A 16,594-nucleotide genomic window follows, 5' to 3' on the forward strand; every position below is an offset into this window, starting at 1 on the left:
GTGATACTTGGACTACAGAATGAATGTTATGTTAGCAGGCATGAAGCAGCATTCATCTCATTGTTCATTTCCATCAGAGCTCTTGGGTGACCAGGTGCCTTGTCATGAGCAGTCATATTTTAAAAGGAATCTTTTTTTCTGAACAATATTTCTTAACAGTTGGCTTAAAGTACTCCTCAAACTGTGTTGTAAGCATATGTGCTATCATCTAAGCTTTGTTGTCCCATATATAGGGCACAGGTAGGGTCGATTTAGCATCATTCTTAAGGGCTCTAGCATTTTCAGATGGTAAATGAGCACTGGCTTCAACTTAGTCACCAGCTGCATTAGCTCCAACAAGAGTCAGCCTGTCCTTTGATGCTTTGAAACCAGGCATTGCCTTCTCCTCTGCAGATATGAAAGTCCTAGATGGCATCTTCTTCCAATAGAAGGCTGTTTCATTTACACTGAAAATCTGTTGTTTAGTGAATTATCTTGCTAGATCTGGACAACTTGCTGCAGCTTCTGCATCAGAACCTGCTGCTTCATCGTGGACTTTTATGTTGTGGAAACACTTTCCTTAAACCTCATGAACCCACCTCTGCTGGCTCCAGACTTTAGTAGCTTCTTCGCCTGTCTCAGCCTTCATAGAATTGAAGAGAGGACCTTTCTCTAGATTCAGCTTTGATTAGGAGAATGTTTGTGGCTGGTTTGACTTCTATCCAGACCACTAAGACTCTCCATATCAACAATAAAGCTGTTTCACATCCTTATTCATGTGTTAACTGGACTAGCACTTTTAATTTCCTCAAAGAACTATTCCTTTGCATTCTCAACTTGGCTAACTGGTGCAAGAGGCCTTGCTTTCAGTCTGTCTTAGCTTTTAACATATTTTTTTTTTTTTTTTGGTCTTTTTGCCATTTCTTGGGCTGCTCTCCCAGCATATGGAGGTTCCCAGGCTAGGGGTCTAATCGGAGCTTTGGCCACCAGCCTACATCACAGCCACAGCAACGAGAGATCCGAGCTGCGTCTGCGACCTACTCCACAGTTCACGGCAACGCCGGATCGTTAACCCACTGAGCAAGGGCAGGGACCGAACCTGCAACCTCATGGTTCCTAGTCAGATTCGTTAACCACTGCGCCACGACAGGAACTCCTTTAACATCTTTTTTGTTTGTTGTTTGTTTGTTTTAGGGCCATACCCATGGCACATGGAATTTCCCAGGCTAGGGGTCCAATTAGAGCTGTAGCTGCTGGCCTACACCACAGCCACAGCAACTTGGGATCTGAGCCGAGTCTGTAGCCTGCAACATAGCTCAGGGCAACGCCAGATCCTTAACCCACTGAGTGAGGCCAGGGATCAAATCCACGTCCGTATGGATGCTAGTTGGGTTCATTTCCACTGAGCCACAGTGGAAACTCTCCGTATGATTTTTAGAGTTGTTTATTTCTGTAAAAAATGTTGAGGGAGTCTTGGTCAGGAATTCCGTTGAATCTATAGATGGCTTTGGGTAGTAGCATTAATTCTTCTGATTCATTAACATGGGATGGCTTTCTGTTTGTTTCTTCAGTTTCTGTTATCAAAATCTTGTTTTCAGTGTACAGATCTTTCCTTCCTAGTTAAATTTATTGCCAAGTATTTTAGTGTTTTTGATGCTATTCGTAAATGAGATTTTCTTTGTCTTTTTCAGATAGTTTGTTGTTAGTGTTTAGAAATATAGCTTACTTTTTGTATGTTGATTTTCGCATCCTGCAACTTTACTGAATTTGTTTATTCTACCAGGTTTTTGGTTGAGTCTTTAGACTTTTCTACATGTAAAATCATGTCAACTGCAAACAGACAGTTTCACTTCTTCCTTTCTGATTTGGAGGACTTTGTTTCTTTTTCTTGCCTGATTGCTCTGGCTAGGATTTCCAGTACTCTCTTGAGTAGGAGTGCTAAGAGTGAGCACCCTTGTTCCTGATCTTAGAGGAAAAGCTTTCAACCTTTCACCACTGAGTGTGATGTTAGCTGTGGGTTTGTCATACACGGCCTTCATTGTGGTTTTGGTTTTGGGGTGGTTTTTTTTGGTGGGGGGCACTTCTGAATTTGGTCAGATGCTTTTTCAGCATCTATTGAGATAATCATATGATTTTTTAAATCTTTCATTCCATTAATGTGACATAGCACATTCATTGATTTGCTTATGTTGAAACATCCTTGCATCTAGAATAAACCCTACTTGATTATAAAATACCCTTTCTTTTTTTGTCTTTTTTTTTTTTTTTTTTTAGGGCTGAGCATGCTATGTATGAAAGTTCCCAGGCTAGGGGTTGAATCTGAGCTGCAGCTGCCGGCCTACAGCACAGCCATAGCAGTGCCAGATCCGGGCCACATCTGTGACTTACACTGCATCTCATGGCAACACCACATTCTTAACCCACTAAATGAAGCCAGGGATTGGACCTGCATCCTCATGGGTACTAGTCTGGTTCTTAACCCACTGAGCCACAACAGGAATTCCCATGAAACATCCTTTCCTTTTTCTTTCTTTCTTTCTTTTTTTTTCTTTTTTCTTTTTTGGCCTTTTAGGGCTGCCCCCATGGCATGTGGAAGTCCTCAGGCTAGGGGTCAAATCAGAGCTATAGCTGCTGGCCTACACCAGAGCTACACCCCATCTGAGCTGCATCTGCGACCTATACCACAGCTCATAGCAACACCAGATCCCCAGCCCACTGAGTGAGGCCAGGTATTGAACCTGCATCCTCATGGATACTAGTTGGATTCATTTCCTCTGTACCATAACAGGAACTCCTGAGATAGCCTTTTAACGTGCTGTTGAATTTGGTTTGCTGGTATTCCGCTGAGAATTTTTGCATCTGTGTTCAGCAGGGATATTGGACTGTAGTTTTCGTTTCCTGTGTTCTTACTGCTTTGGTTTCAGAGTAATGCTGGTCTCATGAGGTGAGTTTGGGAGCATTCTCTCCTCAGTCTTTTGAAAGAGATGGGAAGGACTGGCATTCATTCTCTAAATATTTGGTAGAATTCCCCGGTGAAACCGTCTGGTCCTGGGCTTAGGTTTCTGGGCCTGGATTAACACTTGTGACCCCTGCCCAAGACTGAGATGCCGACTGCTCTGTGCACCCTGCTGGGGGCAGGATCATCAAATGTCCTGTGGCCCTCCCTGTTCCTCCTCTCGCCCACCTTGGGGCTCCTCTTCTGTTCCCTTGGGGCCCTCGGAGGCAAGGCAGAGAACTTGAGTGGAGTTTATGACCATTGGAGGAAAAAGTTGCTCCTTGGGATCCAGGCCAGGGCACTAATCCTCCAGTTTAGCTTCTGTGGCTTCTGATGCCGTCGGTCCAGGAGATGCCAGCCTCTGGGGATACCCCCCCCAACCCCACCCTGCCCCTGGCTCTGCACACAGGGCTGTTCACTTCCTCCCACATCCAGCCCCTTACAGGGTCTTGCCTGCATTGTCCCCACGTGGTGTGCGATGTAAATCCAGGCTTTTGTAGACCAGGAGGCCGACCCTGTCCCTGACACCTCTCTCAGAGCCCCAGGCAATGTTTGCTTCTCCCTTTCAAAATTTTTTGGATTTCTAGGTGAACATAAAAAAGATCTGAGAAGGCTTTTTTTCTGTGCGTGTTTTTTCCTCTCAGAGCAGATGAGGACGAGGATGACCTGGAGGAGGAGCACGTGACTAAGGTGAGGCACCAGGCGTGGCCCTTCTCCTGTGACTGCACCCAGGGCTTTGGCCCCGGAAGGAGGCTCGAGCTTCCAGCTGCGTCTCCAGCGGCTGACGGGCTGGGCACCTGGGAGCCGCCTCTGGGCCAAGGCCCCTCTGCTGAGGGGCAGGGGAGTGGGGACGGGCTCTGCCCTTGGCTCTCGGGGCTCATCCCCTCCTTTGATGGGCATCTGCATGGAGCGCTGTGGGGGAGGGTGTGGTTCTGACTCTGTGCAGGTATCACTGCACCTAAGACTTGGTTTCCTCTGTTGAAAGTGGATCCCCTCGTGTTCCTTTTCTCCGTATTCTAAGCTGGGGTGGGGTGCAGAGACAGCCAGCTTCTGCTACCTGCTCTTTTACCCCTGCCTGCCTGCCGAGCTCTGGGACACCCCCCGACCCCGGCACACCCCAGACCCTCACGTCCTTCCCATGTTCAGAGTCACCAAGGAGGGGATGCCCCCTTCCTTCCAGGGCGTCTAGTTCCTGGCTGAGGTTTGACCGAGGGGAGGGGCACCTGTCCTGTGGCTGAGGGTGGGTGTGGACGCCCTGGTCACTGACCTGAGTGCTGGCTGAGGTCACTGTCCCTGCCGCCCTCTCTGTTGCCCTGGCCCTCCTTGCGGTGCAGAGAATGTTGGGGGCATGACCACCTCTTGTCTGAGCTCCGCTCTCGCGGGCAGATTTACTACTGCAGCCGGACACACTCCCAGCTGGCCCAGTTTGTGCACGAGGTGCAGAGGAGCCCCTTCGGCAAAGACACGCGGCTTGTCTCCCTGGGCTCTCGGCAGGTAAGCACAGGCAGGTGTCAGGGCCCCGTGCCATCCTGCTGCCTTCACCCTGCAGGGGAAAGACATGGGTCTGAGGCTGGCTGAGCAGGGCAGGACCAGGCCTTGTGCCTGGCTGGTCCTTGGAGGGAAACAGGGCTGTGTGGCAGGCCTGGTGGCTTTTCCGGTGTCACTTAGCCAGCCCTGTGTCTCATGCTGTGTTGCAGAACCTTTGTGTCAATGACGATGTGAGGAAGCTGGGCTCCGTGCAGCTCATCAATGACCGCTGCGTGGACATGCAGAGGAGCAGACGTGGTAGCCACCAGCGCTGGGAGCTGGGGGAGGGGCCTCTGGGGCCAATGAGTGGCTTGGGTGGCCTGGGGGAGAGGGAGTGGATGTGGCCTGGGACCCAGGAAAAGATGAGAACAATGGCCGGGCAGACCCTGGCCTCCTTTCCTGAAGAGCCTCGTGCTCAGAAAAAGGCCTTTGTAGTTCTTAATCCAGATCTAGTCAGAAACCCTGGCTGTGAGGCAGTTTAATAGGCTTTTCCAGAGAAGATGGAGTAAAATGCAGGGCTGCTGAGACCAGAGGAAGCCGTTCTCGGAAGGGTTCTAGGCCCCGTCCATGGAAGCGGGTCTGGATAGGACAAACATGCTCCCAGCCCTGGGCAGTCATGCCCTTTTCTGCCTTTGTCCCCCGGCCTGCACCCACCCCACCCAGAGAAGAGCATCGCCGAGGAAGCGAAGCCCAGGAGGAGGAAGCAGGAACAGCGGACTGCTTGCCCCTTCTACAGCCACGAGCGACTGCAGCTCCTCCGGGACGAGGTCCTGGTCGGGGCAAAGGACATTGAGCAGCTGGTGGCCCTGGGAAAGGAGGCTCGGGCCTGTCCTTATTACGGGAGCAGGTTCGCCATTCCCGCAGCGCAGGTGAAGACCCTGGGGTCGGGCCATGGCTCTTGGCTCTGAGTGGGGCCTAGGAGGGAATTCTCACTCCTCTCAATTCTGGAGGCTGTCACCAGCTGTGAATGGACTGCCCACCACACCGCCACTGAGGACCCATCGCCCACTCTCAGTACAAGGATTGGAGGAGGCCCTGGGTCCCTTGGTGGCTCTGGCTGCAGGGACAGTAGGCATTATGGGGGATGGCACACAGGAGCCAGGTAGGGGTGTGCTTTCCTGGTGAAACCACAGCCAGAAGATGCCAGGGCAGAAACGGGAGTGCCATTGGGGAGCTGCAGGATATAAAGTTCTTCCAAGACGCACTTTGAGGCCGCTGCCTGACCCTGTGCACCTGCCTGCAGCACCTGGGCGCACCCTTCTCTAGGCCTGTCGGGCTGCGTGAGCTAATCTGTGGGTAGGACCTAGCTGTTTTCTTGCTACTTCCTTAACTTGAATGGCTCTTGGAAGTACGTGGAGAACGTCATATAATCGAGAAAAGATTTACATAGATTTTAAAAGGTGCCAGGAACTCTGTTTGTCATCATCTCACCTGGCAGTTACGGGCTTGAGGAAACCAAGGCTCAGAGAGGCTGACTGCCGGAGTCCCACAGCTGGGAAGTGGTGTTAAGCGGCGACTCCAGGACCAGAACCCAGGGCTGCTTTCTGGTGCATCAACCTTGGTGCCTCAGGGGCTCGGAGGGGGCACAAAGCAGGGGTTCCAGGCCCCTGCTCCTTCTTGGTTCTGTTGCTCGGCTCTAGTTTTATCTGTTTTGTACCCAGTGTCCAGGTAAACTTTTAGGGCAAGGTTCTAGGAACAGCTTGGTGTGCTGCAGCTCTCTCCGCAGTGTTCCCACACAGGCTCCGCGCAGGAAATAAACCATTCACACCAGGCTGGTGGGGAGAGCTGGGCAGGCGCCCTGTGGGAGGGGTCCCAGTGCCACTCAGGCCACCTCTCGTCCCCCCAGCTGGTGGTGCTGCCCTACCAGATGGTGCTGCACGCGCCCACGCGGCAGGCCACGGGGATCCGGCTGCAGGGCCAGGTGGTGCTCGTCGACGAGGCCCACAACCTGATGGACACCATCACGGGCATGCACAGCGTGGAAGTCAGCGGTTCCCAGGTGGGTTGGCCTGCCTTGCTGGGCAGGGCTGCCGTGGGCAGAGGGCGGACCAGCTCCCCTGCGGGACTCAGGGCTGGGGCCGGCCCAGCAGCGGACACTGGGCTTGCTCTGCAGCAGTCTGTGTCATCCCCCGTCCTGCCCAGGGCAGGGCCGACTAGATCTGTGACCCAGTAGGGGATGAGAAGCAGAACTCCTCACACCTTTGGATGTTGTTGACACTGCCCTGAAGGATGCTCGAGGTTTCTGAAAGCCACGGTGTACTTACTGCCTGTCACGTGCCCGTACCGCGTGCTGACTGCGTCAGGCCAGTGTCCTGTTTTACTTGGAGAACTCAGAGGTCAAGAGAGGTTGCAGCCCCGAGCCCGGGGTCACACAGCTAATGCTGTGTGGCCTGGGAGTTGACTACTGGTTTCCGACCCTCAACCACATACCACATCCCACTTCCTGGACTGACCAGTGCCGGTCGCCCTGGGCCAGGGTGTGACGGTTGCCTTGAACCCTGTCTTAGTAGACAGCGTTCTTTACCAACTCAGGGAAAACCAGCAGGGACACTTCTGACCTGCAAGAGTCTTTGCCTTGCTTTTTCTCTGACCCACGTGGATGCTGCAGCAGGAGCTGCCTGCCTTCTCCTCTTGGCTCCCACCAGCCTCAGACCTTTAAAACTCACACCTTTGTCTGCAGCAGCCCACCCTTCACCCTGCTCCTGTGCCTGGGCTGGCACCTTGCAGATGTGATCTGGACTGGCACTGGCCCAGCCCCAGGCCGCTCGCCCCAGGCTGGCCCGCCCTCACACCTGTGCTCTCTCCTCCCAGCTCTGCCAGGCCCATTCCCAGCTGCTCCAGTACATGGAACGATATGGGTGAGCACTGCCTCCTGGGGGGTGGGGGCTGCTCAGCTTTGTGCCCCGAGGTCAGCCTGTGAGAGGAGGCACCAGGGTGGTGTTTCTGGCCCGGCCGAGTGCAGTGGTGAGCATGTCTTTACCTCCTGGGTCATTGGGCATGCACCCCCCTAGGCTGAGGGTCTCAGGACGCAGCAGTGGCTGTGGAGGCCATGGCCATAGCCAGCCTTTCTTCTGGGAGAGTGTGTAGCTGGTGACCAGGGGAAAGGCAGCAGACAGGAAGGCATGGGCCGTTGGGGTGCTGTTGGGGTGCTCCCACTGATGCCCGTTGGCCTCTCCGCAGGAAGCGCTTGAAGGCCAAGAACCTGATGTACATCAAACAGATCCTGTATCTGCTGGAGAAGTTTGTGGCCGTGCTGGGCGGTGAGGGGCAGCCGCGGGTGCCTGGCAGGACCCCTGGGTTTTCCATGTCTCAGGAATTGTCGTGGTCATTAATTTAGGAAATCTCATTTGTCTGACCTTAGATCTTTTTCTTGGAAGCCTGGTTTATTTTGCCAGGCCCTATTCCTTAGGTGACAACGATAATCTCTTGTCACATAAGTGTGTATGATGTTCCATGTCACGGTGCTGGGCCTCGGGTGCCCCTGGGAGGAAAGCAGCACAGGCATGTGACCCTCCGAGTGAGTGCAGCCCAGGGCAGGGACGTGTCTGGGCCCCATGCCCTTCCCATTGCTGTGCGGCAGCCCTGCTAAGGGTTTTCAGAGCAGCTGAAGTGCAGAAAAGCAGCAGGGCTCCCGTGGGCTCTGTCTCAAGCTGGCGCCCTTCACTTGGTGTCTGCCACGCTGCTGTCATTGTGCTGCCTGGGCATCACCTGCTGGCTCCTGCGTGGAGTGGGGTGGCTCTGTCCCCACGTCCTAGGAGGAGATGCGAAAAGGATGACAGCTTGGACTGTGCGTGCAAACACAAAGACCTTGAGACTGGGACCTTCTGCCTCTCCTGTAAATAGCAAAAGATTCCTTCAGACAGGAATGTTCTTAACTCAATGACTACGGAGCCAGGGTGAGGAGATGGGACCAGAGCGTCCCCTCCCCCGGCCCCATCTGACCTGTTTGGTTCTCTTTTGTAGGGAACGTTAAGCAAAACCCCAATACCCAGAGCCTCTCGCAGGCAGGTAAGAGTGGGTCTGAGCGATTCTGAGCCTCCCTCTGGGACTGAAGGCCGCAGCCTCCGAAGACTCCGGGCCCTTGGCCTTTTTGCCCCTAGGGACGGAGCTGAAGACCATCAACGACTTCCTCTTCCAGAGCCAGATCGACAACATCAACTTGTTCAAGGTAGAGATTTTCATCCGCATGCCGGCCCGTCCGGGTTCCTTGTTCTGATCACCACCTGTGAGGGCAGGACGCTGCTGAGACCACGGAAGGAATAGAAAGTAAATCCCTCTGTGTCCACGCAGCCTAGAGGCCCACACAGTCACTTAGTCCTTAAACTCAGCACCATGTCAGAGGAGAGGCCAGTCTTCAGTCTAGTGTCAAGGGTCGCAGGGTTGGTGAGAAGGGTGCTTTTTGCAGTTGGTAATCAGGTTGCCCGCAGGTGCCTTCTGCCTTCCTCCGTCTTTCCTCCGCACAGTCTCCCAGGCTCGGGGCAGAGCAGGGATGACTTTGTGAGCCTGGCCTTGCCGGCGGGCTGAGGTGGGCAAGGACATGGCCAGGGCGACTCCCTCGGGAGGGGCCGAGTGACTGACAGCCTTAGAGACTCTGGTTTGCTAACAGTTAAGAGCAATGATGGTGGCTAAGGCTGCGGGCAGGTCCTGTGACTCCAAGCAGGAGGTGTGTCATTTGAAAGCGGTGGAAGCCAGCTTCCTGCCTCAGGAAGATGTCTTAGCAGGCCCCGCCATACACAGTGAGCTGGTGGTGCACGGCGGAGCCACCCGGACTCGGGGCCCGCTCCCCTCCATCCCTTGGCTTCCCTTCACGCCAGCTGCCCCCTGGCCTGGTCACCACCATCACCCGTCAGGCGGGCCACAGGCCAAGTAGCCTTCGATTCCTTTCTGCCCTCGTCTCGCATCCATGCGGCTGTCGGCTCTGGAACTGCTCTTGCGTTAAGGGCCCCCTCATTCGCACGGCTGCTGCTGAGAGCAGGCTCTTGGCTCGCCCTCCTTCTGGCCCCTTGACCCCCTAATCTCCCTTGTGTGTCCTTCACAAATTCCAGCCAGGTGAATCTTAATGGAAGGCAGCCTCCGTTGAGAGGTCTTTAGAGGCTCCAAACACCCAAGCCGCACACATCGTGCACACAGGCAAGCTCCTCCACGTGCCTCCCTGCGTGCGCCCCAGCCTGCCCTCCTTTGCTCATAGGATTTTAAAAAACCACCTCTTAATCCTCAAGGTCTAGCTTTGCTGTCACATTGGAGGAAAGCGTGACCATCAACCAGGCACCTTTAGAGGGGAGCCTGTGCGGGGGGATGTGTGTGCGTGTGCGTGCATGTGCTCAGTGGGGCAAAGTGGTAGAGGGGCCTTCAGAAGGAGGCTTCCAGCCCCTGGGATGTGGCAGTAGACCGTGCTCCGGGATTTGGAAGGTGGCTTTTTCCAGATGGGTCAGCTTTCACAGCACCTAAGGCTGGGTTTGGTTTTACAGGTTCAGCGCTACTGTGAAAAGAGCATGATCAGCAGAAAGGTACCTCCCTCTTTTTGGGCCAGGCCTGGGGGTCCAGCAGCCCCTGCCTTTCTCGGTCTCACCCTGTGGGAAACCCCATGCTTGCTGCAGGCCAGCTGGCCTGGGGTGGGCAGTGGCCATCTGACTCCCTCTCACGCTGGCTGCTCTCGTCCATCCCAGCTCTTCAGCTTCACAGAACGGTATGGAGCAGTCCTGGCGTCCCCCAGGGAACAGCCCAGACTGGCTGGCTTCCAGCACTTCCTACAGAGTCTGCAGTCTGGGGTGTCTGAGGGTGAGTTGGAAAGGGGAGCCTGGGCAGGTCTCCTCCTGCGTGGTCTCCCCTGAGGATGGTGGAGCCTCCACTGTCCAGGGACCCAGGCCCTCTTCTTCCCTCTGCCCTGTGCAGCTCCTGCAGCCCCTGTGGAAGAGGAGGAGGCCGGGGTGCTGCGGCCTGCCTCCCCATTGATGCACATCGAGGGCTTCCTTGCAGCTCTCACCACTGCCAACCAGGACGGCAGGGTCATTCTGAGCCGCCAAGGTAACCCTGGAGGGGCCGGCCTGGAGCGGGCTACTGTACCTCCATTGGGCACCTTGCTGGGTTAGGATGAGGAAATGGGTGGAAACTGCCTGTGACCTGCACTGGTGGTGGTGATGGGGAGGAGGGGCACAGAGGGCCAGGTGCTGGCTTGTCTTCAGGCTAGTAGCCCAGTGGAAAAGCTTGGGTGGGAGAAGCCTCGTGGCCGATGGTGAAGATCGGGCTGCAGTTCTATCACCTATGAGTGTGGGACTTGAGTCATTTTGTTCCTAAACCTCAGTTTAGGAAGAAAAGAGAGATGATTTCTAGTTAGGGTTGCCCTGGGGATGAAATGGGTCTAATTTAAGAGAAAGTGGCATCTCTTAGGTCTCCTGCATGGACCCAACTGGAGCCTGTGCCTCAGAGGGATGCAGGTCTTGTTGGGCCTGTACCCGCCCTTCTCCCTACAGCTGTCTTTTTTCTTTTTTCCAGGCAGCCTCAGTCAGAGCAGCCTCAAATTCTTGCTCCTGAATCCAGCCGTGCACTTTGCCCAGGTGGTGAAGGAATGCCGGGCAGTGGTCATCGCGGGGGGCACCATGCAGCCAGTAAGGACACGGCCTCTTCCCCATCCCGTGGGTGCCCCAACCAGAAGGGGGTTGGTTTGAGCAGGCCAAGCAGCGTCCAGCAGGTGGCACAGCTGTACTGCCTCGTGGCCTGGGCTGGGGCCCAGGGGTGGACGGGCACTGCCCTGCTCTGGTGTTTCTGTAGTTGCTTCTCTAGAGAAAGCAGTTCTGGAGTTTCAGACCCAGGATGGAGTGCTTTTCCCTTCCTGTACCCACCACAGACACAACCCCCTCTATCTTTTAGAAATTTAATATACATACTTAGGGAAATGTGGTATTTTCATTGTGAAAAGCAGAGACAAGCAAAAACAGGAAAAAAAATCATAATTCCAGCAGCAAAAGATTCACTTCAGTACATATCATTATAATTTTTGTATGCATAATTTTTACAAACATACGTATTTTAAAAACAAAAATTGTTTCTCTACATGTTGCTGTTACAAAATTCGCTTTTTTCAATTAGCAAAACGTCTTAAACATTTTTCATTGTCAGCAAATAGGCACTTATTCCGCTCAACTCTGGCTGCATTTTATCCCATGATTATGTTAGATATGGCTGCTCTTCTTTCATTAGGTATCTCGGCCACTTGCAGTTCTTCTGTGTTAAATAGAGTGGTGGATACAACCACGTCTGCACGGCGGTTACCTCCTTAGGGTGCATCTTAGAACAGGACTGACTTGGCTGAAAGGCAGAGGCTCTTCAGCCTTCTCAAGCTCTCAGAGGTTCCCAGCCTGAGCTGCCTGTTAGAATCACCCCTGTAGCTGTATTATTTTTCTCTCTTGTGGGCAGACGTGGGTTTTTATTCGCTTGTGTATTAAGATCAATTATAGTCATTTTTTGCTGCTCAGATCATCTCAGACTTGGCCTGTGGGCACCCCTCGTGCTACTCTGGTCCCTCTGACGTGGCCTCAGCCCTGGATGCTTCCCTGCTTTCGGCACAAAAATGTCCCAGGCTCATTTTACGCTTTTTGCCCTAGACTTGGAACCTTGCGTTTCAGCAAGGGCCGTGGTTTCTTCAAATGGGGACTGGAATTTAGAGACCAACAGCTGGGAGTGGGGGTGTTCAGAGTGCTCCTGGATTATCACTGTTCTCAGCCATTTTGATGGATAGACCTAGGAACTAGAAATCCTGAGTCCACAGTGACATTTCTGTATCAAAACCAGTCATTTTATCTGACCTAACATGGTATCTCTTTTAATCTGCTGTTTGGTTCCTTATTATGTTAACATAATTAACATATTATTTGCTCTATCCTACAATATACATAAGAGGTTCAAAATTATATGAATATTCTACCAGTAAACTAATCGAATACATTTACATGCATTTGTTCTTGCCCTTAGAGTATAAATACCCCACTAAAAATGTGTGGGCCCTGGGGATATAAAGTCACTTGTGGTTACTGTCTGAGTTTGATAGGTAGCTAAGCTTTCTTTGTTTCAGTTTTCAGCTTTACAGTTTTCCTTTTTCCTTTCTTGATTGTATTTTTAAAAATATGTCAACACCCATAAACTATATACAAGACCTATGTAGCATAATCAGTGTTGACTTGTCAGCATGTTCTTTTTTTTTGTTTTTTGCTTTTTAGGGCCGCACCTGCGGCATATGGACGTTCCCAGGCGAGGGGTCGAATCAGAGCTACAGCTGCCAGCCACAGCCACAGCAGCGCTGGATCCAAGCTACGTCTGTGACCTACACCACAGCTCACACCAACGCCAGATCCCTAACCCACTGACCGAGGCCAGGGATTGAACCCTCATCCTCATGGATACTAGGTGGGTTCTTTACTGCTGAGCCACAACAGGAACTCCTTACCAGCATGTTCTGGGGATCCTTAGCTCACAAGGTGGTCTTTGGGCTGCATGGTTCTCTCTTGGGTGGAGGGAGCTTCTTTAGTCTGTCCCTTTCTGAAATGTAGACCATTACAAATAACTTCACAAGAACTGTCCTCGTGCATGTGATACTTGGTTTGTGAAGCTGTTACTTTAGGGGAGACACCTAGATAGGGGATTGTGGGTTAAAAAGTAAAAATGTCTAGTTTTGCTAAATTAAACATTGTCAAATTCCCCAGCCACAGGAGTTGTGCTGTTCTGTATCCCACCAGCAGTGTGGGAATGCCTGTTTCTCCACAGAGTAGTCAGCCTTTGGGACTTGTGCCAGTTTGATGGGTGAAAAACCTGGTGCTCTTAAGAGTAAAAATACGATGCATATGTCTTTGCATAGAGCTTCTTATTCAGTAGTTTGCTGGGGCCTAACCATGTATATGTATTTTTTGTTTTTCCCTTTTTGTCTTTTTAGGGCCCCACCTGTGGATATGGAGGTTCCCAGGCTAGGGGTCGAATCAGAGCTATAGTCGCTAACCTAGGCCAGAGCCACAGCAATGCAGGATCTGAGCTGCGTCTGCGACCTATACCACAGCTCAGGGCAACACCCGATCCTTAACCTACTGAGTGAGGCCAGGGATTGAACTGGCGTCCCCGTGGATGCTAGTCGGGTTCGTTAACCACCGAGCCACGACGGGAACTCCCTATGTGTATTTTTTTAACTCTAAATGGTGATTTTGTTGCCCAGCCAGGGTTGAGAATCACTGTGCCAAATTGCCGAATTTGCTGTTCCCGCAAGTGGTTTAAGTGAGGCTGCTGATGCTGGGCATCATTGATTTTCTCTGCTTTTAGCTAATCTTACCAGCCTTTCCTTTCACCTCTTTCTGCTCTTGTGTGTTTGCTGCCTCCTAGCCCAGACCTCCATCTCCCCCTCCCTGTGGGGGCCCCCATGCCTGGGCCTTGAGGAGGTGACAGAGCTGGCCTTGTGGTCTGCAGGTGTCTGACTTCCGGGAGCAGCTGCTGGCGTGTGCCGGGGTGGAAGCTGAGCGCGTGGTGGAGTTCTCCTGTGGTGAGGATCCATGCCGTCAGGTGGCGGCCTCCTGCCATAGTCCAGCCATATGCTGAGGCCTTGGGTCGGGCGCTCCATCCTCTGCCAGCTCTCTTGCGAGCTCGCTGTCTCCAGGTTCTCATGCTGTTTTCTCTGTCTGTATGGAGAGGCCCGAGCATCGCCCAGTTGGTTCTCTGGAAACGGGGCAGAGGGTGGGTGCTGTGCACAGTTGTTCCTAGTCTAGAAGCCAAGGTTGGGGGTACTCTTTCTGCACAATGCCTGGCGGGACAGTCCAGACTCCAGGTCAGCCTCACTGGGTCTTGCCAGGTCACGTGATCCCTCCAGACAACATCCTGCCCCTCGTCATCTGCAGCGGGCCTGCCAACCAGCAGCTGGAATTCACATACCAGAAGAGGGAGCTGCCGCAGATGGTCAGTACCAGCCTGCCTGCCGTAGCCTTGGGGGCAAGAGAGAGACTTTGGGCTGGGGGCCCTCTGGCCAGTCCTGGGTATACAGGCCTGGGGTCTCCCATTGCAGCTGGCACAGGATGAATAGTATCCAGATGTTTACCAAGGAAGGTCTGAGCCACCGTACCCCTTGCCCCTTCTGCTAAGTACGTTTCTTCAGGGCGAAGCTCGCAAGCGAGCCCATCACTCCTTGTGCTCCTCTCGCTGTTTGATTCCTTTGGCCCCGGCCAGGCAGGGATGCAGGTGTGGGGGCACAGCTCCAGCAGCATGCCTGGGGTTTTCAGTGCCGGATTTGTCCTTGGTGATGCTTGGTCCCCAGCTGCCCGCTGGGATGCTGGGGGTTGGAAAAGGGCAGACTTGGTGGTATGCTAGCTGTGGGTTTCAGCTCTGGTGTGCCAGCATGGTGGCATGCCTGCCAGTCAGACCACCAGTCCCCAGGAGCGTCAGTTGGGTGTGGGAGGGAGGGTGGCATACTGTACCCAGGGGAGCCATCTGGCCGTGGTCCTTCTGACTGCAGTCACCGTGGGGTCTGTACTTGGTTTGAGCGGGGCTTTGGGTGGGGTGTCAGGAGGGCTCCCTGAAGGCTCCTTGCCCCTCCCCCTAGATGGATGAGACGGGACGCATCCTCTGTAACCTGTGCAACGTGGTCCCAGGCGGGGTGGTCTGTTTCTTCCCTTCCTACGAATACCAGCGCCAGGTCCATACCCACTGGGACAGGAGCGGCCTGCTGGCCCGCCTGGCTGTCAGGAAGAAGGTGGGTGACCCTCAGCTGGACTTCCCACTTGTGAGGGTGATGGCGCTGAGTCCCTCCTGGGGTTTCCTGTGTCCGTGGAACCAGATGGTCAGGCCGCTTGTGCTGGGGGCCGCTGGCTCCTTACCCGACTCCGATCCCTGATAACAACCCAGAGGGTTTCCCCACAGCCTGTGGGCTTCTCCAGGCCCTAGTGTAGAAAACGTTAAAGCCAAGAGCAGATCCAAGACCCAGGCATTCTGCACCCCTTTTCTGGGAGACATCACCTGTCTACCTTCAGATATTTCAGGAGCCCAAGAGAGCAAATCAGGTGGAGCAGGTGCTGAAGGAGTATTCCAGGTGCATCAAGGTGAGTGTGCACCTTGGGCCTTGGGTAGCACTGGGGGAGGGTGGGAGGGCAGCTGACGTCTTCAGATGGGCATCCGCACTTTGGCTCTGCAGCACTGTGGCCAGGCCGAGGGCATGGTGACAGGGGCCCTGCTGCTCTCCGTAGTTGGAGGGAAGATGAGTGAAGGCATCAACTTCTCAGACAGCCTTGGCCGGTAAGTGGGGGGGCTTCACGTCTCCTGAGGCTCTGACCCCCACTCCACTTGCTCCAGGTAGCTGTAGTCTCGTGTCTTCTGAGTCTGTGCCAGGGCTGACCCCCGTATGGGGGCATCGATGGGACAACTCTGGGTTTGACCCTTTGGGGCCAGGGGGAAAGCAAGGCAGACCCCAGCTTTACCAGGACTTGAATCTGTGGTCCAGTCAGGATGTCTCAGCCTAAAAAACCCTCTCGAGGTAGCAGGGAACAGGGGACACTGCCGTGAGGGTGAGGCCTTGAGAATCACTCCCGGTGCCAGGGCTCACACGCACCTCCACCCCAGGTGTGTGGTCATGGTGGGCATGCCCTACCCCAACATCAGGTCTGCAGAGCTGCAGGAGAAGATGGCTTACCTGGATCAGACCCTCGTGAGTACCTCCGGCACCCTGGGGCACAAGGAGAGAGGGTGTCTCACGGCTGTGACGTCCCCGCTGCCCCAGAGGGATGCGATGCATCTCCATGCCCCCCACCTGTTCTCTCAGCTGCTGGCATTGTACCCCCGAGGCCCCTGGTCTCGCTCCAAAGCCTGGTGTCACTGTCGCAGAGCACACTAGGCAGGAGGCAAGAAACAGCTGTGACAGGTCATCTCTGCCCTCCCAGCCCAGAGCCCCAGGCCAGGCCGCCCCCGGGAAGGCGCTGGTGGAGAACCTGTGCATGAAGGCCGTCAACCAGTCCATAGGTGAGCCTGGGCTGCCCCTGGCTGGCAGGTGTGTACTTGGGTGGAGGGCCAGAGAGCGAGGTGACAGAAGAAGGGATTCTGCCTGCCGTCTCCCCGCCTGAGGGCCGAGCAGAGGGC

General features: G+C 54.1%; 1 protein-coding gene across 1 annotated transcript in view; it reads left to right on the plus strand.

Annotated features, from left to right (window-relative positions):
• DDX11 (DEAD/H-box helicase 11) overlaps positions 1–16,594 on the plus strand; it is a 32,744-nt gene that overhangs the window by 14,965 nt on the left and 1,185 nt on the right. Inside the window, 20 exon segments of the mRNA XM_047787836.1 lie at positions 3,619–3,664; positions 4,361–4,468; positions 4,672–4,759; positions 5,165–5,370; positions 6,348–6,500; positions 7,313–7,359; positions 7,682–7,761; positions 8,465–8,509; positions 8,602–8,669; positions 9,970–10,008; positions 10,168–10,279; positions 10,394–10,525; positions 10,994–11,106; positions 13,946–14,018; positions 14,325–14,428; positions 15,069–15,218; positions 15,496–15,564; positions 15,657–15,757; positions 16,082–16,166; positions 16,399–16,477. Of these exon segments, the coding sequence (XP_047643792.1) occupies positions 3,619–3,664; positions 4,361–4,468; positions 4,672–4,759; positions 5,165–5,370; positions 6,348–6,500; positions 7,313–7,359; positions 7,682–7,761; positions 8,465–8,509; positions 8,602–8,669; positions 9,970–10,008; positions 10,168–10,279; positions 10,394–10,525; positions 10,994–11,106; positions 13,946–14,018; positions 14,325–14,428; positions 15,069–15,218; positions 15,496–15,564; positions 15,657–15,757; positions 16,082–16,166; positions 16,399–16,477 (1,898 nt within the window).

This window comes from Phacochoerus africanus, chromosome 7, assembly GCF_016906955.1.
Source record: "Phacochoerus africanus isolate WHEZ1 chromosome 7, ROS_Pafr_v1, whole genome shotgun sequence".
Taxonomy (NCBI): domain Eukaryota; kingdom Metazoa; phylum Chordata; class Mammalia; order Artiodactyla; family Suidae; genus Phacochoerus; species Phacochoerus africanus.